The sequence below is a fragment of the Dipteris shenzhenensis genome, chromosome 6 (assembly GCF_047967505.1).
Source record: "Dipteris shenzhenensis isolate YYH24624 ecotype China chromosome 6, Dip_SZ_1.0, whole genome shotgun sequence".
Classification (NCBI taxonomy): Eukaryota; Viridiplantae; Streptophyta; class Polypodiopsida; order Gleicheniales; family Dipteridaceae; genus Dipteris; species Dipteris shenzhenensis.
In genome coordinates this window covers 619,970-646,224 of record NC_141601.1, presented here as the reverse complement: position 1 = coordinate 646,224, position 26,255 = coordinate 619,970, and the positions used below count along the sequence as shown (strand labels likewise).

The window sequence follows — 26,255 nt, the reverse complement described above, 5'->3', positions numbered from 1 at the left end:
GCCCCCAATAACACCTAGATGAAGTTGGTTACAAATCAGCTTACTACGGCAATCCTGAACGTTCCAATTGACAATCCTCATCGGCGAGAGGAAGAGGTCGGATGAAAAACCCTACCCGACCTGGTAGCGGAGATATCCCTCTCCTAGGAAAAATTCCTCCTATCAAGAGGAGGGAAGTCAGGATCCCTGCGGCGGATGAAAGAGTAGAAGCGATAATCCCCTTGCCTCTGTCAAGAGGTGAAGAAGTAGGAACAAGAGAGAAAGGGGGCTGCTGCTACTGATGGATCTCGGCCAAAAGAGTAGCATTAGCCTGGAGTAAGGCACGATTTTCAGCAACGGCTTGCTCCATAGGAGAAAGCTCCTTCACATGAGGATTTGAAGGGACATGAGTAACCTTATTAGCACAAGGAATTAAAACATGAATATCTACTACTTGTAAGGGAGGGTCGATGGCGCCATCAGTAGCCTCCTGATAGGTGGAACTGGCTCAACAACTCTGACTGGCACCCAATAGGGGACGAGTGGAACAGAACGTGCTGGAGGTCCCGTTCGTGTTGTAAACGAAGGTTGTGGACGAGAGGCTGTAGCCGACGGCGGTCCTGGGCAAGAGGTGGAAGGTCCAGCAGTGCGAGAAGTGGTAGGATGTGCGGTAGAACGTGGAGTAGGTCCAGCTGAGGTGGTGCTATGAGGTGCTACACATTTGGACCTTTTAGGCATTTTCTTTTTTCTCTTCCTTGGGCAATCTCTGGCAAAGTGCCCAGGAGTCCTGTAAATCCTACACTAATCCTGTCTCCCAGCAATCTCGACTCTCTGCCTGAAGAATGAGCCATCTGGACGCTGGAGCATAATGTGATCATCTGTGATGTTAGGGTCAGAGACAATGACCCTAACATGTGGTGCCCCGTTCGACTTGACTGCTTCTGTTGTTGAAGAAGGCATCCCAGGAAGGGGGGGGATCTCGGTGACCATCCCGAAAGCAGCTTCAATGCAAGATAAGAGTCGATGGTACACCTGAGGGAGGCCGGGGAATCTAAGGAAGAGTGAAAACGTCCGGCCATCCTCCTCCACGGGGTCAAAACCCAACGAGAAGGGTGTCAAGAAAATCCTCCTGGAGCTCAATGTACCTGCTGCATCTGGGGAATAAAAAACAACGTGAAAGAAACCTCGACCAAACGAACATCTGTGAGTTGCCTTGCAAGGTCTCCAGGTAGATCGGCGAGCATCCAGTCCTTGGCTTGTAACTTGGAAGGGTGGGACCCATGGATGCGAGCAGAGAGCGATGTCGAGCTCTCTTGCTCTGTATCTTTTTGAGCTGCTACAGCTTGTCTTTTGAGAATGTGATGGTTTTCGTGGCTGGTGGAAGCGGGCGAGGATTGGCTGAAGGCAGAGCCATTGTCAATCGGGGTGGAAAGGCCGACTCGAACACTATTGAGCTCCATCCGACTAAAAAGGCTGCTAGGATAGAGAAGAGGGAGAAGGTAGAGGAGAGTCTGAGAGAGAGGGTGAAGGCAGAGGGAGGCTAGGAAGGGGGGGGGAGGGATGAAAGGAGAGGGGCTGAGGGAGGAAGGGAGGGGTGAGACAGAGGGGCTGAAGAGGCGGGAGAGGAGATGAGGGAGACGGGGTAGGGAGGCGGGGTAGGAGATAGGGGGTGGGGGTAGAGGATGAGGGGGCAGGGGAAGGGGGCTGAGGGTGCGGGGTAGGGGGTGGGGGAGGGGGCTGAGGGGCGGGGGAAGGGGGCAGGGAAAGAAGGCGGGGGAAGGGGGCTGAGGGGCCGGGGGTAGGGAGGCAAGGAAGGGCCGAGGGAGAAGGGAGAGGTGAGGCAGGGAGGGGGCTGAAGGGAGGGAGGAGAGAGGGGCGGGGAGGGAGGCAGGAAAAGGTTGAGAGGGGGCAGCAAGGGAGTCGGGGAGCAGCAGCAGCTCAATCCTGGATGTATATCCTGCTGGGCACCCATATTGAAGACTAGTGTCTGGAAATCGCAAAGAGAGAATCCAAAATATCAATGGCAATGATGGGATGCCACTGGCCATCCGAGACCTATGTATGCTGTCTATGGGACTAACTCCACCCGTCGAGTGGGGATAGACAAGATGATATCGTTTGACAAATGCTTTGGATTTGGTGAGGGCTGGAGTTGTCTAGGAAGGAAATTAGTGATGGCTGCTGCTGATTAGCATGTCGAGACTGTTTGGGTCCCTCCCTCCTTTGTAGCCTTTGAGAGGAATCTTCTCGTCTAACAAGTGCCACTGTCACTCAAGATATTGGGGGTCTGATAATCAATTCATCCCCTGACATTCTCAAAAAGTGGTCATGGTAGAATATTGGGGTCTGATAATCAATTCATCCCCTGACACCCTCAAAAAGTGGTTGCGGTAGAATTGGATCTTGGTGGGGAACTCCTGGTCCCCCCCCAAGTTCGTGACGTCTAGAGTTGGAGTAGGTCCAACCATATGATAGGGTTGATCTCATCATGTGGGACCAAGGGATCAGGTGCATCCAAGCTTTACGAAAGGGGGGCAGAGGGGAGACTGTCCATTTGAATACCTTGACTCGCAACCATCTAGATATGTGTGCATATCAGGCCATCCTAACCCCACTCCCAATTAGTCGTATAGATGACTCTAGTGCCAAACTCGGTAGTCTCCATCTAGGTAAGGCCCAAACCCGATGAAGATAAGTGACTGTCTGGAAGATGGCATCAATTTGAAGTGGTGTCATGGCAAGCACGATCTGATGGGGGGCAAAGGGCTTATTCCGAATAATCCCGGATCCCATAGTATCCCTGTATTACTGTCTTTGGGAGGCCTCGCAGGCCTATGAGACAAAAGTACAATGCAAGAGTACCTCATACAAGCCACTGTGGGCTGAAGCAAAGGGCTCGCTAAGGCCCTTGTTGAGTGCTATGCTGCGAGAACTCAAAACTAAAAAACTAGTACTCAAAGCTAGAACTCAAAACTAGTACTCAAAATACATAGCCAAATGCCATGCTGGCTCTCTTGTGGGATGCGAAGATATCTCGTATCTGTGTTTGTCGTGCCGTCTCTCGTTGTGGTGGGGGGTGTGGTCTCTGTGAGCTTTGTATCCAGTGGGCCATATCAAGAGTGACGCCTTGGCTCGGATGGTCCCCTTTGAGTGGAGTTTGGATGGGATGGACCTCGATCATGCGTGTTCTAGTCAACCTCTGCATCGTGTATGGTCTCTGTGTCCTTGGCTCCACCGCTCTGTGCCATCTCTTCCCACTGATCCATTTTTTTTTCGCAAAAAGTAGTGCTAGTAATATTGCTTGAAAACGAGAGTACAAGAAGACCTAAAGGCCAGCGGGCTGTAATCACAAAACGGATACAGCCCGTGGTAACAAAATATAAAAAATTACAAGCCTCTCAGGGCATAATCATCTGAGTGTGGACAAACAGCCACGGTGGGGGCGAGTAATGCCACTGAGGACTCTGAGCAGAGTGCTAGAAGAAAAGCTCTTGATGGTCCTAGTCGCGAAGCAAGCGCCGTCTCTTCTCCTTCCCTGCCCGGGAGTCCCCCTGAATCTGATCCTACTGACCCTTGAGCGTGTGAATGATCGTGCTCCAGATGTCTGCTAGGGTCTGGGTAGCAGAAGAAGCCTGATCTCCTAGGGTTTGTGCGCATCAGGAAGTCCAGATATGCCAGCCTACAATACTTCCTTTGATCTCCCAAACCGGGTGCCGAGTCATCGCTCCTGCATCTGTCTCTGTCAGATGCCAGGGGAAGCTTTCCATGTATGCCCAGGTGGCCTGCATGATGAAGAAAACTGGATCCTGCCGAGAGAACTCGTAAGCCAAGTGGTGTCCCACCTCGGTGCTGCACTAGCAAACGACTCCCCAAGTGACCGGTCCTAGCTCGGGTGCAGCCCTCGCTAAGATCCCCATGACTCCCTTCCACACTGTCTGAGCATGCGAACAGCTCCAAAGGCAGCGCTTCAGGGATTCCTCCTCCTGAAAACACATCTGGCAATGCCCCTCCTGCCCCATGTGCCTCAGCCATCTCCCCACTGGTAGCCCCTTATGGACCACCATCCAAAGAAAGTAAGAGATCTTCCTTGGCCGCCAGCTTGCCCAAAGAGTCTTCTAGAATGTACGAAGAAAGACCAGAGATATCCCTTGGGCATACCAGCTATGTGCCTGGGTAGGTAGCCTGCGTTGGAGAGCCCCAAAAGCATGCCTACCGGTGCGCGCGCTATATGAGAAGAAGGGGGTAGGGTTCTCTGAGGTCTCCAGTGGTGGTCAGCGCCACTCCCCTGGGTCCCACTCCAACTCTGTCAAGGAGCGGCCCTCCCATATCCAGAGTCTCCAGTCCTGGTCCTGCACAACCACCCAGGGGGTCCATATGCCACGCTTTCCCTTGCAGCCCTACGATGCAAAGGCGCTGCCAGGGAAGCTGGGGGTCGATCAGAGCCTCTCTGCTCTGGAGACGGCTACCATCGGCGACGGAGAAGAAATGAATCGAGGAGTCCGAGAAAAGGCCTGCAACCACCAAAGGAATGCTGCGGGGTGTGAACTGCCCTAGCCACCTCTCATCTCCTGGGAGGAGCTGTCTGGTGATCTTGGGAATCCTCCAACCTGCAGGAATGGCAGCATCACGCCGAGCCTGGATCCCACGTGCCGTACCTACTGCTGTTGCCAGCTCGTCTGGGCCCAACTGGCTATAGACGTCCCTCCAAACCCGGAGCGAGCGCACAGGCCCACGCGCCCAGAGCGCCCAGGGGATATGGGATCTCTCTCCAAGCTGGCGACCTGTATCATCTGTCACCTGGCTGCTCCAAATCAGGGGCTGTCTGTCTATCTCCTCTCGGCAGCTGGGGGGAACTTGGGAGAGGCTGTGCCGCAGCTTCCTCCAGACCGAGAAGAGGCTGCGGAGGAAGGGGGAGCGGGGCTGAGTCAGCGGGGCTGAAGTGAAAATCCACCGGATAGAAGGCTGCCAATCACCCCCTCTCTGGGGGATACACACACTGAGACCATGCTGAAGCAAGAGCTTCCACGTCTGCCCTCTTGGGGTCAGGCCGCGGATGACTAACTTGCCAAGTAATGCCTGACTTTGAAGTTCTGGATCTATGATGCCAAGACCGCCCTCTGCCTGGGGGAGAATGACCGTCTGCCAGGCGACCCGGGCTCTGGTGGTGCCGGAACCGTCTGAGCCAGACCACAGAAAGTTTCGCACCAGTCTCCTCAGCTGGGCTATGCACGATCTCGAGAAGCACCAGCAGGACGCCACATACCAAGCGGTGGCTAGAAGGACCTGATTGACCACAAGGGCCCTGCCTGCCAGAGATAGCCGAGCCGTGCTCCAGAAGGCTAGCTTCCGTCGTATGGAAGCTAGGACCAGTAGGAATTGCTGAGCCGGCGTGGTATCCATCCCTACCCGGAATCCCAGGTAACGTGTCGTCTGCCCTCTAGGGATCCAGCAAAACCCCAGGAAAATACCCCACTATGAGCTGGCTCCTGGATCCGTAAGAAAACCAATTGACTTATGCCTGTTGATTTTCGCCCCAGCGGCTAGGCAGAAAACCTCTAGAGACAGTCTCACTCGCTCCAGTGACTCAATATCATCCTGCACGTACAGGGCCGTGTCGTCTGCATACTCGGAGTCCAAAAGTTCTGCATCGTCCCTGATAGGGAGGCGCATCCCTCGAAGACCAGTGGTACGGGCTCGTAGGAAGTGAGTCATGGCCTCCGCAAAAAAGAGAAAGAGGTAGGGCGCAAGCAGGCAGCCCTGACGTACCGAGCGCTCGAGGGTGAATCTCTCCCCCTTCCTGCCACTGATGATAACCCGGTCGGAGGCCGATCTGTAGAGGCTAGCAATACCTCTAATCCACTCGTCCCGGAAACCGAACTGAGAAAGTGTGCCCTCCAAGAAGGACCAGTCTACCCTATCATACGCCTTCTCAAAGTCAAGAAGGAGTATGGCTAGGTGCTGGTCACTATGCTGGGCCCACTCCGTCGCCTCTGAGAACGTGAAGGTGTTGTCCAAAATGCTGCGATTCTGGACAAAACTAGTCTGGGTGTCGTGGATCAAGTCATGTAGCAGGGGTCGGATGCGGCTACTGATCATCTTGGCGGGGATTTTATAGGCAGTCGGAAGGAGGGTGATAGGGCGCCATTGTCTGATCTCCTGACGGTCCCCCCCTCTGGGGATGAGGCAAATCAAGCCTGTCGCAAGGCTCTCTGGCATCTGTCCACTGGAAACGATATGCTGGGAGGCTGCGAGCAGGGGCTGGTGGATCTGCTCCCAAAAGGTGGTGAAGAAAGCTCTAGAGAGCCCATGGCATTTCTGCCCATCAATATCGCTCACAGCATCCTGCATCTCTGACACGGTGAACGGGGCGAGAAGGGCGTCACTCATGCTAGGCTGCATGAGTGTCGGCGTATACCTCCACACCTCCTCCCTGCAACGGCGGGCACGAGGGTCAGGGGGCTCCTGTTGGAACAGGGATCTATAGAAATCTGTCGCCAAGTCCCTGACCTCGTCTGGATCTGTCCTGACACTACCATCCTGCGCCCTAAGAGATCGGAGCTGTTCCCCTGCTGACCTCTGGCCATGAGTCTTGAAGAACTCTCTGCTCATCTTGTCGCCTTTTCTAGCCCAAAAGGACTTGGAAGCGTGGAACGAGAACTCTGAGCGTCTCTGGGTGATCTCCTCTAACATGGCTCGGGCTCTAACTTCCTGTCGTCTGAGCTCCTCGGAGCCTGGGGAAGACTGCTGCATCCGCTGTATCGAGGCAAGGTCTCGTCTGAGGCCCCTCTCCTTCGCCCACCACTGCTACCTGACCAGAGTCGCCTCCTGCTGACATATGAGGCTAGACTCGACGAGAACCTGAGCTACCTGAGCTGCCATATCCCCCATGGGGTCCCAATTTTGCTCCCACAGGTCCACTATCGTGCTGCGAACCACTGCTCTGGAGTAGATGGAGTCTGGGATCCGGCACGAAGGGGGAGGTAAGGAATGAGAGGCTGAGTCCATGACTAGGATGACTGGGGCATGGTCAGAGAGGGTCGTCCTTGGAACCACCCCTGACTCTCCACCTCTGCCTATCGCCCAATCATTGACATAGAAATGGTCCAACCGCTCCAAAAGTCTGCCTCCCTCTCTCCTGTAACCCCAAGAGAAGTCCAAGCTCCCTGCCCATCTGCAAAAGGAAGGCTCTCTCCAACTGTCCCGACCTCCCACAACGAACAAGAAAGAGTCCCATTGATACATTAGGTTCCCTCTTTGCGGAGACATACAGGAATACACCTATCACTACTAGCCCGATTCCGACTATTGCACCGGGACCTGGTTCCATGGAAATCATAATAAAAAGGCCGCCTGCTCCGCCTGAGCTATACCGAGGAACTCTGGGCCCCGTCCCTGCTGATCCTCTAGAGCCTCAAGGTTATTGAAATCCCCTCCTACAATCCAAGAATCCATCTCTGGCAATAAGTCTGTCAGAAAGCTCCAGAAAGCGGCTCTCCGTCTAAGGTCGGTCGGGGCATAGATATTGAGGATGCCGATGCGGGATCCCTCAATATTCAAGCCCACCCAAAGCGCTCGTCCTGGAATCAAGGTGCCAAAACCACACACATGCTGAACTAGAGAAGCGTCGATGGAGGTACGGACACCTCCGCTCCTCCCCTGCTCGCCAATCGAAGGTTCCTAGTAGGTGTGGGAGCGCCCTGTGAGGACCTTCCCACACTTACTGGTCTGAGAAGCCGAAAGCTTGTGTTCCTGTAATAGGAGCATATCTACCCTTCCCACCAAAGCTGACTGGAGCTCTTGTCTGAGCACCATCTTCCTGGGGCCGCGGGTTCCTGATGAGTGGAACTCGTTGACGTTCCAAGAGATAATGCGTATACTCATGAAGAGGAGAGGTGGGCCACAAATAGCTGTCTGCTTGTGGTTGATGTCGAGGTGGTCGGAGGATGTCCGGTGTGCAGACGAAGGCGCTTCTGTGAAGGTTTCGAAGGTGAGGCTGGATCATCGGACCCATCCTCTAAAACGTTCAGTAGAGGGGAAAGGCCCTTCGTCCCATGGTGGTAAGCTCTCTCTAACCAACTCGAAGGCTTCGCCAGGGAAATACTGTAGAAGCCCGCTACCTCTGAGGTCCTCCAAGGGCGGAGCCCTTCCGCGTAGATCCACTCCAGAGGCGGTCAAATGATGACCAAAAGGCGGAACCGTTTGGCGCTGTGGCGCCATCTCAGACGAACGTCACTCTCCTTCCACTGCTGCTGAAGAAGCTCCGCTGCTCTGCTACCAATCCAATCCTGTATCTGCTCCTGGGACTGATCACGAATCGTCTCCCAAACATTTTCATTCGTCCATTGCTCATTCCCGTCACTAGTGATAGTGAAGGAATAGCTAGGACCATCATGGGGGGCGAGGACGGACACCTTATTCTCCGCCTCCTTTTGGAGGAAGAAGATGCTGATGTCTAGGCATGCAGGGAAGGAGCCAATACCAGCTGCATCCAAGTAATCCCAAGGTCCTGCTCGGTAGAACTCCAAAGGTAGAGCTCTAGGAGTTGCCCTTGGGTGGGGGGACGAAGATGAGGAGTCAGAACCAGAAAGCAGGGCGCTGGTCGTCGGAAGAACTGGGGTGGTGCTGGCCGTCTGCGGGGAAAGGCCTCTCCCCTCCACCGGGCCAGGGGGTAGGCGCGGCGGAGGTCTGTGCTAGCTTCGGTTCCGCAGAAGGAGGGGGGGTCCCCGCTGGATCATGCTCGAGGGAGAGGGGAGGGCTGAAACCAAAGGTGCCGGGGGGGATCCCGGAGGGGGGGGAGGTAGGGGAACCGAGGAGAAGGGGGGAGGAGGAAGGGGGGGGTGGGGTGAAGGATGAGGAGGAGGCTGGCTGACCTTCTCCTTCCCTTTCTCCTTCCCCTTATCGGGCTGCTGCTGACTGGTGACCTCAGGGGTCTCTTGCTGGAGAGGGGGCTTTTTGGTTATTGTTTTGTTTCCTTCCCGTTTCCTTTTGACCTCAGTCCAGCCTTCCCCTTCTGGAGGGGTTGTCGATGCCTGGCGGGGGGGATCCTGAGTTGCCTGGCTGGGGGCCATCGGAGGTTCTAACTTCTGTCCTCGTGAAGCGAGGGCAAGAGCGCGCCTGGTGCCCGAAGTCGTGGCATCTCAGACACTGATCTGGGCGACCAGTGACCATGCGCTGCGTCACCACACCTGTGTCTGTCTCAATCTCGAATTCCGAGGGGATACTCTACGGACCTAGGACTGCCACTTTGACGCATGGCACCCCTTGGGCTGCTGCCGCATCAACGAAGGTGTCGTGTATGAGCCAGCCAAAGTGCGCCCCCAAGTCCTTGATGATTGGGCGAAGCTCTGTTGCGAGGCTTGGGAAGATGAGGGTAACTGGATGGCGGGGGATGCGGAAGCGGGCATCGAAGTCCGCTACATTGAAACCCCTATACCATGGGACCATAAGGATGATCTTCCCACTCACAGAAGTAGGGGACCGTCTGACCATATCACTCGTAGCCTGTGCCGAGGAGAGCTTGAGCCAGAAGATACCACGTCCCATGAGTGCGACCTCCTCAATGTGGCTGTCCTCAAGGTATAGGGTGGACCGCAGCCAGTTCCTGATGTCTGCTCGTGAAGGGGCGTAGCCAATGACTCTTCCATAAACGGAAGTCTGGGAAAAGTCATTGGCAGCCTGCTTCACCAAGGAGACCTGATGCTCTGTCAGTGTTATGCGGTAGGCTGAAGGAGGGGGGGTTCCGTCTGGGCCACCGGTTCCGGGCTTACGGCCGCCATACCGCACCGACAAACTGCGAAAGCTCCAAAAGGCGGGGGGAAAGAAACGGCAAAGGCGAGGGAGGGCGGAATGGAGGCGGAGGAGGGGAAGGAAAGAAGGAGGGATGGAGGTCAAGAGGAAGCGGGGGGAGGAGAGACGGCAGCGGGGAGAGAGAATGGCGAGCGAGGGGAAGGAAAGGAGGAGGGAGGGGGTGGCAGCGCGGCGCGAAGGCGGGGAAGGGGAAGGAGGAGAGGTGGGGGTGTGGCAGCGCAGCGCGAGGCGGAGGCGGGGAAGGAAGGAGGAGAGGAAGGAGGAGAGGGGGGGGTGGGCAGCACGGCGCAGAGGTGGGGAAGGGGGAGGAAGAGGAAGGGAGGCGGGGGTGTGGCAGCGCAGCGCGAGGCGGAGGCGGGGAAGGAAGGAGGGGTGGAGGGAGGGTGGCGCGGTGGCAGCGCGGCGAGAGGCGGAGGAGGGGGAGGAAGGTAAGGGGGGAGGGGGTCGCGCGGCACGAGTGAGGTAGACGGGAGGGGGGGGGGGCTGGGAGCATTCGCAGGAGCTTTAGTTCCACTCCCCTTGTGGAGTTCATAGAATCTTCCCACTGATCCATGCTGTACTCATGTAGGCTATCTCCTCCTCCTCTACTCCACTATGTCCTGGAGCTGACTCAAAACCAGAAAAGTCTGTAACATGTTGTGTATGGTCAACCTGCTGTGGCACTGCCACCTCTTGCTGCCTGATCTATGTAAGAAAGTCTCTCTTGGTTGCCGCATCTCCATCAAATAGAGGCAATGTAAACCTGGTCATGAAAGTGGATCAGCCAAGAGAGTTGCCCAAAACTGTCCCTCCTAAAAGAGATAGTAGTACCATCCTTGGATCTCATAGTATACTGGGCAAGCGCATAGGGAGTGCTCCTCTGTCTCTACCTCTGCTGATGTGCATAGCCTGCATATCCTTTGCTCCCTAGGCGTGCATGTGGCTCTCCCTGCCTCGATAAATTCAAACTATCTGTATTTTGAAAACTAAGCTTTTCCAAATTCAATTAAGAATTTTGTCAAATTTAATGACAAATTTTGATCAATTAATGCCCATATCAAAGAGCCTCTTGACGCACACCACTCAATCCAACTCTAGATAAGTCTCATAACTATAGCAAGACAAAACTTACAAAAAAGGAAGGAAACTTGCAAATCACTTTTGCTTGAGCATGTACCAGTGGATACACAACAAACTAGAATAACATATGGTCTTACCAACATAGGTAGACCCACAAAGACAACCATCGATCCAGTATTTGGGTGTTGGACGATCATTTCCAAGCAACAAACAAGTAGCACTTGGTTTGTACAATTTAACACCCAAGGCCCATGTTGTTAGGTTCACACAAATCAACAGCTGCGATCGAGGTTTCAATCAACATTTCCCTTCCACTTGATACTTTCCCCTTATGCTTTATCATATACTACGTTCATGCCCACAGCTGGCTTATGATGTGGATGCCCAAGCCTAGCTTATGAAGCTTATGCCCATGCGTGGCTTGATAAGCTGATGCACATGCTCAGCTTCATCAAGCAGAATTGCGCACGACTATTGTTACACTTATGAAATTGATGGCACACATATGATGGACGAATAGCTCACAATTCAGTAACTCATTCCCATCTAAATGCTTGATACCACCGTTACAATACGCAAGGGCTACACAAGAGATAAACGTCAAGTTCTATGCTCACAATTATAGATAACAAGACTCAAAAAAGTTTATATGTTTAACATAAATTCATATGTATTTCACTACAATTCAAAACTGTATGTTCGTTACAATCTATTGCACCTAATACATTGATACTGTCTTTATAATATATACACTTTCTCAGTAAGATTGATACATTTAACATTCTCAACATGCTTCAGTATGTGATGTCTAATTTTGGGGAGCTATCTAAGACATCAATACATGTTTGGCTTAGGCATGGCCATGTCTTTAAGAGTTCTGAAAAATATCGGTGTTCTGTTTTTTAATGACTGGCTTGCTTCTGACCCAAAGTGTGTAGGCCTCAATTCATTGTTACTCTTGGGATGTTTTCAGGCTTTGCAGGTAGAGATAAAGTTTGTCACATATGGACCCCATGGCCGCTCTGCTGATGTACAGCATGTGATTTTGCCTTTGCAGTACCCTAAAGGGTCTCAAAACACTTTGTGGCAGCAGTAAGTACTCTGATGTTTTTATCTTTGAACACAAAGGAAACAGGCAATCCCTTTGTATATAAAATCAGAAACACTTCTGGAGCTCAAGAATCACTGCCCATACAGTGCGCAAAGACGTGTCTAATGAGACGAAATCAAGATCGTATATCCAAGGTTTCAAAATGTAGCAAATTCTTTCTGGGTCTGTTGTAACCCAAGTATTCAATGATCAATCTCCTAGACTGTGTCCAATTTGACTTGAGACGGTTATGGATGCAAGACTTGCTAGGATAAATGACTTGCATGTAGGAATGCCTCCATCTGATAATGTACAGTATTGTGGCTTTAGGATCTGTTTCTGCTAGCCAGGTCAGTCTTCCCTCAGCCATATTCAATCTCCTGGCTTTAAGATCTGGGTCTGTTAGCCAGGTCAGCATTGCCCCAGTCACATTCAAATGAATGTGGTGGAGGGTCAGTTCAGAAAACAGCAGATGCTATGATCTGATAATTCTGCTGTATAACAAGGGGCCTAGTTATATTTATGGGTTAGCCATCACAATGTAGGGAATTGTGAAGGTTGAGCCACTTCTCCAGTGGATAATGTTTGAAGGCTCAAAAGGTTGAGCAGGACATTAGATGCTTTGAAGGGGTGGTCTTTTATGACTGCCATAGGCTGAGGAGCAATGGACGTCTTCAGTGAAAGAAATTGAGAGAGTGATCTAATGCATACAGGTGGCGATTTGGATAATATTTGGAAGGATTTTGTCACATGGCGAAAGAAGTAGATATATATTCCTTGAAAGTTGACTTGTTTACTGAAATGAATCAATAGAAAATTATATTGCTAACAATCTTGATGTAGAATGAAACGTGGAGACTAGAAGTGAAGTCCAAGAAGATGGCTAAGAGTTGGAGGGCCTTGTTTTTTAATTTTCCGGGAAAAGGGTGAGACAACATGTAATGTACAAGTAGTTTCATAAAACGAGAGGGGGAATTGTAAGTGTGTCTCCTTATTGTATGGTATTTAAAAGTGCCTCTCTATCATCTCAAACTGGAACCTCAAAGATGGACCATCACAGCTTTATCAAAGATATTATCACTAATATCTGTAGGCTCTATCAGTGGCCTTGCAATCCCTAGTTGAACTTGAGTATCAACAATGTCTGCCAAATAATGGCCTTATCCTTGGAAGAATGTTTATTTGGTGAGAATGGAATTATGTGGTAATGTACCTCTATATGTTTTCCTGTGGTATAATAAGAAAAATGCTCTTGCTTGTGTTCGATATTGGAGTCTTAGCGTGAGTCCTAGAGTGGTAGAGTGAGTGTCCCTCACTTGTGTGGTTTGAAGTGTCCTTAGGTGTGAATGGGATAAGTGTGATGTGTCGCTATCCTCTGTGTGTGTGTGTGTGTGTGTGTGTGTGGGATGTGTCACTATCCTCTGTGTGTGTGTGTGGTCATTGGCAACTCGATCACTGGGATTTTTTTTTTTGCTGCACTGATGGCACTTTGCTTGGCTGCCCTTTTGTCTCCCGCTTGCTTCTTGACTGGAAGCATGTTCTTTCTCATCTGGAATGGAATGGACGGCAATCTTTGCTTGGGAATTCTTTGAGAGCTGAAAGCATTCACTGGTCGAATGTCTTTCAGCCTCCCTTGGCTTTATAGGGAACCTCGATGTTCCTATTTTGTCTTGTTTAAAGGCATCACCTCGGTTGCTGATGTTATAGATGATGCTGGTAGTGTGCTCCCCTTTTCTCTAGCAGGCCACTACATATGGATTGGGCTCTCATTATCGTCCTTTGTGGCGACAAATTACTTCTATGCTTTCGCCTTTTGTTCCGATTCCTCCTTTGGAACTCCAGGACCGCCGGTTGGAAGATTGGACTTTGACTTCTCGAGGGCCCTCTTCTCGTCCGTTGAGGCTATCTCAAATTACTGTACCTGCATTGTATAAAATCCATTTGTCTCAACCTTGGGTTTCAGAGAGAGGTGATTCTATTTGGCGAATGCATCGCCCAGCCAAGTGGTGGAGGAAAAGATCACAGCAACTTTGGGCCTATAAAGTACCGCTTCGGCAACAGGTTTTCTTTTGGCGAGTTCTTTTGGGAGAGTTTCCATCTGGACAGCTATTAGCTCATCGACACATTGCTCTTGTACTTTGCCACAGATGTTTTGCTTCTTCGGAGACTGTGCCTCACTTGTTTTGGCATTGTCCGTGCTCTCGTGAGTTTTTTGATCTGCTTCGACAGCGCCTGCGAGCGAGATTCCCATCTATTCTGTTTTGGAAGTTCTTCTGGCTATTTGGGTTTCATCCATCTAGACTGGAGTTTCATGTTTTCTTCGTTTGGGTTCGCTACTGGGCACTATGGACTTTATGGACACATAGGAATTGTAAAGTCTTTGGTGATTCTACTTTCTCTCTGTTTGGCTGTTTTAGGCATTCTTTTCTTTGATTGCTTGCAGACCCGCTGCATAGATCATGAGGTCTTTCTGGCATATACTGAAATTTTCAGTTGATGTAATTGTAGCACCTTATTTTGAGGTTGCTACTCATATAATATAATCAATCAAAGATTTCACTAAAAAAAAGTGTGTGTGTGTGTGGGTTTGCTACTAGGCACTATGGGCTTTATGGACATTTAGGAATTGTAAAGTATTTGGTGATTCTACTTTCTCTCTATTTGGCTGTTTTAGGCGTTCTTTTCTTTGATTGCTTGTAGACCCGTTGCATAGATCATGAGGTCTTTCTGGCATATACTGAAATTTTCAGTTGATGTAATTATAGCACCTTATTTTGAGGTTGCTACTCATATAATATAATCAATCAAAGATTTCACTAAAAAAAAGTGTGTGTGTGTCTTCTTTTCTTCCAAAGAGAGAGAGAGATAGAGATCTTTAGAGCCTACAACCCATGAGGTACCTCCTGCAAGCACAAAGGTCACTAGCTCATCTCAACAAGGCTCCTCTCTACAACGTCACCCTCCACGACGGCTCCCTGCTATAGTTTGAGGCCATGCAAGAGAGAGTACCGGCTCCTCAAGACGTAGCACAACCCACAGTGACACGTTGAGGCAATACCCACAAGCCTCTCTCTGGGCGGCTGGTGGCTCCAAGGCAACCAGCCTACAACAGAACAACCGCATCAACCGGCTTCTCCTACGCTCAGCTGCCTTTTGCAACCTCTCTCCTGCTTCGACAGCAATGAACTCCAGTCATGCCAACCTCCTATACCACGCCCGACTGCCTCTTCAAGTCCTAGCTAACGGGCGACCAGAGACCTCCTGCGCATCACGCAGCGCTCCAGCACTGCAACGGGCAGCTCTACAAAACCCACGGGCTAGCTCCAAAGCTCTGCGCCTCCAATGAGTTCCTGAAGATGGAGCCAGTGACGAAGGCTCCTCTACCAGCGACTCTCAGCGGCTTAGATGGTCTTCAACGTCTCATGGTCGCCTCATAGCATCCGTCCTCACAGCTAGCAGGCTTCTCCATAGCCCGACTCCGAAATGCTTCGAGGAAGACACCTCTGACGTCTGCGCTCTGTCGCCGTTCTGTCGCGACACCATCTCTGTGCAGCTATCCGGAAGCCAAGTCCAGAAGCCAAAGGTTTGATAACCTTAGGCCACGTGGAAATGCCACATGGCAGATAAGGCTGTCGTTAAGTAATTGGGAAAAAGATGCACTTGCAATTCTCCTTAAAAGCATGTCTGCAGAGTACAGTGCATTGGCAACCACTTTGAAGAATTTGCTAGATCCAAAGTTTGAGGAATGTGTATCCTCTCTTCTTGAAAAAGAAAGAGAGTTGAAGGCATCGACATCGACATCGACACGCAACAGCTATAATGAAGAACAAGCATTGTTTAGTAAAACATCAACGAAGTGCTACCATTGCGGAAGGATGGGTCACTATCAAAGTGACTGCAGATTGAAGAATAAACCAAAGTGTCACCATTGCAAGAAGTTGGGACACAAGGAAGAAAATTGCAGATTGAAGAACCAGCAGGTCAACTACGTGGAGTCATTATCAAGCCATGAGAAGAATGACAAGAACAGCATGTATTGAGAAGCAAAAGCCTTTCCACCTTTAGCCTATATTCTTGTAATCAAATCTGACCACCTGAGAGTAGCCATGTAAGCACCCAGGGGATGATTTGATCTTGTAACTCACATCTGACCACCTTGCAGTAGCCAAAGGATCATGGCACCAATTGAGAGTTGTGGTGCCATGAGCACATGTAGAGCAAAGGTATGAGTAAAGGGCAAGCTGCCACATGGCATGGAGGAGATATCCCACATGTGCATGCATATGGATGTAAGTACCCACTCCTATAAAAGGGAGGTTCATTTGAAGTAATAACAATCAAGCACTTTGCACTATCTCAAGATTCTCTTTATGAGTCCAAGCTAATCTATCTTGGAACTCAAAGGGACTCAAAGGGATTAAGTATGATGCAGAGAAACAGGAAACTAAAGCACATACCAGATTAAGAATAGATTATAAAAAGGCTCACATTTACAAACAGAAATTAGAGACAGAGATAGCGCAATGTCAAATGCCTTACACATGCCAAGACATAAATAATTGTATGACAGAAATTCTGCAGAAAACAGCCCAGGAATGCTTCACAAAGAGCAAGGGAAGGAGCCATGCAATCACTGGTACGACCACGACTGCAAGACAGCAAAAAAAGCATGGAAAGCAGCCAATACGAACGAGAAGGGGGATAAAGCTAAAGTCTACAAACAAAAGGTGGGAGGGAAAAAAATAGACTAATTCAAGAGCAAACAACTTGAGAGTTCGAGGATGTCAAACAAAACCCTAGAAAGTTTCTCCAGGAGCTACATGGCAACAAACAACAGGAGAGGAATGCATCATGGGGAGACATGATACAATTTGTTAAAGAATTATATGAAAGAGAAGGAAGGAAAAGGTTACACACGATCTTTTTGTCAAAGCAGCGTACGATGCCATAATGGAAGATGATGTGGAAAGTGGGTTGCAAAAACTAGCAAATGGAAAGGCTCCAGACACCCAAGGTTTGGTGGCTGAAATGCTTAAAGGGGGCAGGACAAAGACAAAGAGGATGCTTACCTTGATCATGAATAAGGCTCTCGAAGAAGGTTTTGCCATAGAATGGCAACTAAGTAGAATTGTACTAATCCACAAGGGAGGGGATAGTAAGATTGCAAAAAACTATAGGATCATCATGGTGAACAGCCTGATGGCCAAATTATATGGAACCATGCTTGAGCAAGAGCAGAAACTGAGGGAGCAAAACATAGAAAAGGGGCCATGCTGTTTTGTAGACTTCAAGAAAGCATTCGACACAGTACCACACAAAGAACTATGGGAGAGACTAGAAGGGCCCCAAGTCCCCCTGGAACTCAGAGAAGCCACATATAGACTCTACAAGAAAGTACTAGCTGAGCTAGCAGAACCACTCATAGATGGCTCCAATTCCAAAGGAAAGGTCATCATAAGCAGCGATATAGGGGTCAAGCAAGGATGCCCCTTCTCACCAACTCTCTTTGGTCTCTTCATAGACGAGTTGGAAGATTGGATGACAAAAAACAGCAAAGGAGGAGCCCAAGTGGCTAGCTAAGCAGTGTTGTTGCTCATTTATGTGGATGAGGTGGTCTTCTTTGCAAAAGATAAGAGTGATATGCAGGAACACTTGGATGCCTTATATAATTTCTGCCAATATTCAAAAATGCAGGTCAACATAGCAAAAACCAAAGTAATGGTGATTGGGTCTCGAATAAACAGATAAATTTCACATTTAAGGAGAGACTGTGGAAGTAGTTACTTCATACAAATATCTAGGACTGGATTTTATAGATAATTACAAGTGGAATGCATGTGTGGTATGTAGGATTCTGGGAGGTTTAAAAGCATCGTAATAAAAATGCAGAGAGGCACATTTGTGGAATTGGGAGATGAGGAAATTTTTATACACCATGCTTGTGCAAACAGTGGTTTGTCCAGCCTGGGCGCCCGGGCTCTCCAGGGCTTATTGGAAAAGGATAGAAACAGTGCATAAATGCTTTATTGTAGGCCAGTTGAGAGTTAGACGCAGACACCGCATCCCATCTTCTTAGCTGAAACAGGTATATACCATTTGAAGGTGAAGGGCTATGCCATTATCTGGGATACCTCAACAAGGTTAGGAGGATGGATGCACACCGGATACCACATAAAGCAATGGAAGCCACTAAGACCACGGGCTGGTACAAAGATGGGGGGATAAAGGCGGCTGATATACTTGAAGAATCATGTGAAATCAGGAACCTAGTGACGCTGAAAATAATACAGAAAATATGGCACGATCCAGATACAGATTACAAAATTCTGCACATCTGCCGCATCATTTGCAGTCTTTATGATGCCAGATTTTGCAGCCAAAAACACGAGCACCCCCTGTCAGCAACAATACTAATCATAAACTGTTTGAAACATTGGTGCCATTTTTACCGACACTCACAAAACGACCAGGGTGGTTATACCATTGCATTCTGCAATATTTGACTATTTAAACTTTTTAGAATCTACCACCATAAACAGAACATCATACCTGCCAGTATGTAAGAAAGACAACTGATTTGATTATGATAAACTTGGGTACTGGCTTAAAAGGCCTAAGCAGGTCTTTGCAGGCGACATAAAACAGGACCAAAGCATATAGTGCAAGTGAGTAGGAGATCGTATAAATGATGGTCACATAAAGGTAACCCTGTTTGGCACTGAAATTGCCATCTTCATATTTACCCTTTGAGTATAGAAAGGCATAAATATCTTGGGGAGGACATCTCAACATTCAAAAGGAATTTAATATGAAAAATAAGGACCAGCTCACATGATCTAAAAGTGGAGAAGGGTAGATGGATACGACCCAAGATCCCAAGGGAGGAGAGGATATGCAAAATCCGCCCTACAGGGGAGGTAGAAGACGCACACGTAAGGGAGAACCATGGCAACAATAGTTGTAATCTGAAGAATCTATTGGAACAGCCAGCCCACAAGTTTGGAAGCTACTTACAAGAAATCTTGGAACATCGCAGCAAAATTCTCGGACTAGCACAGAAAATAGCCCAGCAAATATTCACAATGTAGAAAGATTTGGGAGACTTTTTATTTCAATGGTTGTAATGGACCACTAATTAATTTAATAATGGTCACCAGTCCCATAGATCTTGAGGGTCTCAAAAGGACTGTAATACAATCATATCATATCATATCATTTGTGTGTGTGTGTCTCCACAGGTCCGTCCTTTGTTCTTGCATGAGCAAACAACACTATGCCAAGCTAAACATTGTCTCCAAATTAATGATCATAGGAAACTTGCCAAATGGGAGATCAGAGCAAGACAAAGAGCTTTCATAGATAAAGGCTGTTCTTCCAAACAATTTTTTAAAAGCTTGCATCAGAAGAGATTAAACACAAACATTTGCAGGGTGCTTATGCCTAATGGTTCATGGACTACATCACGGTCATAGCTTGCTTCTGTTTGTGTACATCATTTCTCTCAGCAGTTTGGTTATGCAGATCCTCCTTCACAGCAGGTTTTGTCTGTAAGAAATTTGCTTTTACAACCGTTTCTCCTATTATCTCCACTACTTAGGCTTTGGAATTGGAGGAACCTTTTACGGAAAGGAAATTGTTAAATGCAATCAAATCCTGTGGTTGAGGGAAATTTCCAGGATGGGATGGCCTTACAGTTGAGTTTTTTTAAGAATATTGGCCTCTTTTGAAGCATACTTTGCTGCATATGGTGAAGTCTGCTTGGCAAAATTAGAAAATGCGAGACACATGGAAGAGAGGTCTTGTTAAACTCCTTTCAAAAAAGCAAATCTGTGAATCTTTGGCTGATTGGAGACCTATCACGCTTATGCAAGTTATTTACAAATTTACTATCAAAATGATTGTTGATCGGATAAAAGGCTATTTGCATGATGGGTTGCATCCTGCACAATATGATTTTGAGCCTTGTAGGCATATTACCGACAACATTGCTAATGCCTATGTTGGAATAGAATATGCCAAATATATGCAGCACGATGTTTTGCTATTGCAAGTTGATATTGCCAAAGCTTTTGACATTGTTCAGTGGGACTTTATTTCACAAACAATGCAGGCCTTGGGATTTGGCAAAAAAATGCAGCAAGTTATCAATTGGCTATATCAAGATAGTAAAGCTGCTTGCATACTTTCAGGGGATATTTCTACAACTTGGACTCTTGGTTGTTCTGTTCGGGAAGGCTGTCCCCTTAGTGCTTTACTATTTGCCATAGCCACTCATTCAATGCTTCAATATATGGATCACCTTTTGGACACTGGCTTGTTGCATGGATTGGAAATTCCTGGCAGTCGCAGCATGATCGCTCAAGCATATGCTGATGATTCTTTCTTTACCCCGAAAAATACTCAGAGCGATCTCTCCTTGATTATGCAGGCTCTTTCCACATATGGCTTGGCTGTTGGTTTTCATTTGAATTTCAGAAATCCAAACTCTTGCCGTTGCATGCTAAAGATTGGCATAGTCTTTTGTGGTCTGGGGAAATTGTTCCACCTTCTCAATTGATTCGACATCTTGGCTATCCTCTAGGTTGGGAGCTCACTCGTTCTCAATAAATTGATTGGGTGCTCACAAAGCTGAGGAAAAAACTTGAATATTGGAAGCTTACAACTTGGCCATTACATGTTCGTTTGCGAATAACGCAATCCATTTTGATAGCATACATACAATTCTATCTGCCCCTCATTATGTTTACTAAGGCAGATCTGGCTTCCTTTATGTCTGCTATCATGGAGATTTTCTGGCATTCCAAAAATGGCAAGAAAGGTCTCAGATTACTCTCTATGCATCGTCTTTATTCTCCAAAGATGCACGGGGGTTTGAACATACTCAATATTCAAGTGTATATACTTGCTCACAGGGGGAAATTGATGTTGGAGCTTATGCAAGGGGATCAGCCTTGGGCTTTCATGATCCGCTCTCTTATGTTGCATATTGATACTTCTGCTTTTGGGCATTGGCAGCCTACACAATGGGATTTTCTACTTGGCTCTATTCAAGGCAAGATCAGAGGTTGTCCTTTTGTCTCTCATTTGCTTCTTGATTGGAAGCATATTTTATCCCACTTGGAATGGAATGGCAGGGATTCTTTGTTGGGAAATTCCTTGAGGGCTGAGAATATTTATTGGTAAATTCCATCCTCCTTTGGCTATACAAGAACCCAGGCGTTCTTATTTTATATCTTTCAAAGGTATTGCTTCTGTGGCGTATTTTATCCCACTTGGAAAGGATTCTTTGTTGGGAAATTCCTTCAGGGCTGAGAATATTTATTGGTCCAGAGTATTCCACCCTCCTTTGGCTATACAAGAACCGAGGCGTTCTTATTTTATATCTTTCAAAGGTATTGCTTCTGTGGCGGATGTACTTCAGGATGATGGCACTCTTTTATCTTTTTCTGCGGCTGCTAGCAAGTATGGTTTGGGAGCTCATTATCGTCCTTTATGGCACAAAATTTCAGAAATGCTTCAACCTTTCTTGCCGGTATCTCGTTTGGAACTTCAGGATAGGCTTGAGGATTGGACTCTCCATTCTTCCTCTTCTTCAGCGCGTCCTTTGAAACTGTCACATATCACAGTGCCTTCTCTATATAAAGTGTTGTTACCTTCGTCTTGGGTTTCTGACAGAGCCAATTCTGTTTGGCATATGGATCGCCCATCAAAGTGGTGGAGAAAGCGGCTGCGTCTCCTTTGGCAACAAGTTTTCCTCTAATGAGTCCTACTTGGCATTTTTCCATCTAGGCAGTTACTCGCGCAGACATATTGCCTCGGTTGTTTGCCACGGATGTCTGCATTCTGCTGAATCTGTGCCTCACATTTTCTGGCATTGTCCACATACTTGTGATTTTCTCGCTCTCATTCATCTGGGGCTTCGAGCGAGATTTCCTACTGTTACTTTTGGCAGGTTCTTCTGGTTATTTGGTTTTTATCCAGCTAGACATGGTTTTGATTTATTTTTTGTTTGGGTGCACTACTGGGTACTTTGGACTCTATGGTGGGATAGAAATCATAGTCTTTGGTGATCCTACTTTTCCATCTTTTGTTTTTTTCAAACAATCTCTGCGGCAATCGTTTTATGATTGCTTTTTGACTCGTTTGATTGACCATGATGTATATATGGTTTATATTGAGATTTTCGATTGAGTAGTAGTTACTCCGCTTTTGGAGTACCTATGAATGTAATTATTTCACAGCAATAAAATATTCTTCTCACCAAAAAAAAAAGTGTGTCTCCACAGGTCCCCGAGATTGAGAGAGCATAGAAACATGTTACAGATTTCTATGCATCTGAGTCAGCTGCCGGGGTGGATGAGGGAGAGGAGCTTGATGAGATGAGAGCATCATGGATCAGGAGTGAGAGCCTCTACCATGATGTTGCCGGACGAGAGGCACACACTCCACATGCTACACGGAGAGTGACCAGCGCACGCACGATCGAGGTCTGGTCTATTTCACCCCTCCTCAGAGGAGACCGCCAGAGATGAGGTGTCACCCTTGACGTAGCCCACCGCATACAGAGACCGCGGAGACCACGCCCTCCACCGGATCGAGAGACAACTCGGCAGAGGCAAATACGAGAGCTCCTAACATCCCATCAGAGAGCCACCAGGGTACCTGGATATATGGAGCTTGGGCATGTACTAGGAGTTATAGCTCTGAGCACCTGATACTCTTATGCTTTTGTGCTACTCTTCTATTTTGCTTACTAGTTTAGCATTCAAGTTTCGAGCAAGGGCCTTAGTGAGCCCTTTGCTTCAGCTCACAACGGCTTGTATGAGTTGCTTTTGGTTTTGTACTTTTGTCTCATAGGCCCGCGAGGCCTCCTGTAGACGTTAATACATCTTTGTCTCTCTCTCTTCGTTGCCTCCCCCCCCCCCTTGTCCTCTCTCTCTCTCTCTCTCTCTCTCTCTCTCTCTCTCTCTTGACAGAGACATGATCTTCTACACCAAGACCCATGAAAGCCCGAAAAGAGGGCTGCCGACAGTGACGGATATATTTGGGAATCAGCCCATAGGAAGGAGACGGGATATATTTGGGAATCAGCCCATAGGAAGGAGATGAGAGGAGACAGTGGGGTACGGGGTTCAGGAGGTGTGGCTGTCCTTTTTCAGAGCACATTTGAGACCACTCATATCTGTGATCCAGAGAGAGGAACACACACGACACATGTGGATGCGAGTTCAACTACCAGATGCACTCCGATTTTCATTGTAGTGTGTTACTTTCCCCCAGACACATCATCCTATGCACGAGAAGTCACCACTGACGGGTACAGCCCATATGAGACCATCCATGATGACATCACAGAGCTTTCTAGATAGGGGACACTCTCCTGCTTGGTGACTTCAATGCACGCACTTGGAACAGGCAGGTTGGCCTGCTAGATTTTGATGAGGATTCCCTCATAGTACCGGAGATGGATGCAGCAGAGCTGGTGATCGTGAGGCAATCCCAGTGACAGCATATGGGAGGCATTTACTCGAGTTAGGGGCTATCCATGACTTGATCATATATAGTGGGCTCCGGAGATGGCCATCATCTGGTGGGCTCACTTGTTTCCCACATGGTGGGGGGAAAAGCTCAATGGACTATCTGTTGGGTCTACTAGCCTTTGCCCCACGGATACACGATTTTATTGTGCCTCCTCCACTCGAGGCAGAGCACTCATACCTTGCCTTCCGTATGTTGGCCGCCATGCCATCCATGAGGAGAGCCCCTCCGCCACCCACCCGTGTTCAGATCCATTTTGACCGTGCTCTTGACCCGGTGTATGTGAGCCACGTGGCTTCTGAGCTCCCAATCCTACTTGGATAGGGCATGGACCTTGCACATGCATCATATACCCTTGTCTCAGTGATACAGGATGTTGCCAGCAAATCCTTTCCCACGACTCGATGTGCATGTGTCCAAGATGGGAAGATGCCCCAGAACCCTTGGTTTGACGATGAGTGCAGAGAGATGAGAGACCACCTCACACGTGAGCAAGCAGTGGGGCATTTGACTTCACCAGAGGCACAACGGATCTCACGGTGATTGACATGGCGTAAGAAGCGGGCTTTACTCATACACAAGATGGATGAGGTGATCGGATCCTTTCGTGGACGAGATCCTACCACGGGATGGGGGCTCTTGTCGGAGGGGAAGTCGTCCATCCCCATCATAGATCTAGTAGTCTGGCATACATATGCATGCTCTCTCTATGATGTCTTGGGTCATGCACCACCTGATATGTCCTCTATGCCCAGACCACTACTTGTCACTTGTTTACTGCATAGAATGTACGGGCTACTCTTCTTTGGTTTCATAACCGGAGATCATTGGATCATGAGAGACTACGCATTGAGCACTTTGCACATGGACATGAGGTTTTGACCCCGATCCTATCACATCTATTCAACCATGCCGTATGCCATGGCTTCCCTCCTTTGATTGGCCACACTCTCGCTAAGATATATGGGTTGGTACTAGAGAGGGAGATTAGCAATCACATAGAGGGTCACGGGCAACGGGCTCTTGGATAGGTAGGTTTTCGGAGATAGCATTCCACCCTGGACCACATTCACCTTGAGGGCTATCGTTGAAGAGATTAGAGGAGCTGCAGCTCCCAGAGATCATGATCTGGAGGGTCATGAGTCTATATGAGTCAAAGGGATGGTACGTGCACTAGGAGGTCTATCAAATTGGGTTGAGTGGGGGTGGTAAAGAGATGGACATTGATGCATTCATGCAGGTTATGCGTGCCTCATTGGAAGAGGAAATGAACAAATGGAAATCTGAAATGCACATACAAATGGGGATCCAACTTCGTAAGATGCGAGAGGAGATGCCTCGTATGGTTGATGCCAAGACCAACAACAATGATGGTTGCCAAAATCAATGAAGACAATGAATGACAATACAAGGGAAACATGATGAGTTCTCCAAGCAAAAAAAATGAAGGAAAGGCTGAATTGAAGGAGGTGGTCAGTAAGGGCACAACAGCCCTGACAAAGAAATAATTTATTTCAGATGCCTTAGAAGAAGAGAAGAGAAGAGAAGAAACATTATAGCTCTAAACTTCCTCGTTAGAGACCTAGCAATTGGGGACACTGCGATGGCAGGCGGCGGATGCCAAAGCACTGATCATAGGATGGACATCAATCTTACCTTCAAGGCAGCTTGGAGAGTGGGAAAGGATGATGCATCAACGAGACCTATGATAGTAAAATTCCGGACACTAGCGGATAGGTCTACCTTGATGAGCATGAGGGAAGCGTTGAAGGGGACTAAGACATACTTGGATGATGATGTCACCTTCTTGCAACAAGAAAGAAAGAAAGAAAGTTTATTAAAGTCTTCGGAAGACCGATGGGTCTATGAGACTGTGAGAATCTTGATACAAATAAACTGTGAGGGTGGAGCTACTAAATGAACATCCACACCAATGCAAAATGCAAAAAGCTAGTGCTGAGTACAACATAGTCATGTTAGAGTGATCGACTACACATCGGTTTCATCATCATTATCATCATCATCAGGTCATCCAGGCGGATGAGACAGTGGAAGCATGAAGTCGGCGATAGTGTTGTCGGCTGCTTGTGGGTGTGGTCCTGTGTCATCTCTTGGTCATATCTCTGCGCCTAACAAGGGCTACAGTGACCCCTGTCGGTCGAGCCCCGACTCTGAACAGAGAGGATATCCTCAAGTGTAATCTGGATCTCGATCATGTCGGGGCCTCGTAGTATGGGAGTCCATATGCTCTGGCTAGAAGAACTCCGTGGTCGACTGTGATTGAAGTAGACGCTTGCGGTGCCTGACTGCCTCATGGATGAAAGCCACCAAGCATCTCTGGTTTGGATAGGAGAGAAATCGGGACAACACCCCGGAACTGTCTCTGAAGAGGTAGTAGAAGCACCCTCATATCTCATAGTAGTAACTTGGGCACCTGAAAATGAAATGCTCCTTCGACTCGACCTCCTGTGTGCCACATAATGTGCATATGCGCCTCTCTCGGGGTAGACCCTCTGCCCTGCCACTCTCAATGGGCAGTCTATGTCACTCTCAATGGGCAGTCTATGTGAAGAGACCCAAAATTGCCCAATAGAAATCCTCAGTGAGTGGGGTGAGTGAATCTGCATGTATCTTGGTGGGTCAATGAAACCGTCCTCTGTGATGTGTAAACAATGATCCCTGTAGAAGCTGAGCTTCGCTGGAAGCTCGTTCGGTCCTAACCAGGTTTGAAATGTGTGTAGCTGTAAAAGATCCTCGTGGATGACCTGGTTGACCTCGTGTG

General features: G+C 48.5%; 1 protein-coding gene across 4 annotated transcripts in view; it reads left to right on the top strand.

Moving 5' to 3' along the window:
* LOC147900614 (uncharacterized) overlaps window positions 1-26,255 on the top strand; it is a 155,743-nt gene that overhangs the window by 57,014 nt on the left and 72,474 nt on the right. For all 4 annotated transcript variants that reach the window (XR_015541205.1, XM_087376238.1, XM_087376237.1 and 1 more), the window contains one exon: window positions 11,819-11,937. Coding sequence is in view for 3 of the 4 variants with exons in the window: in XM_087376238.1 (XP_087232364.1) it covers window positions 11,819-11,937 (119 nt within the window). In the remaining variant the exon portion in view is untranslated. The remainder of the gene's footprint in view (window positions 1-11,818; window positions 11,938-26,255) is intronic.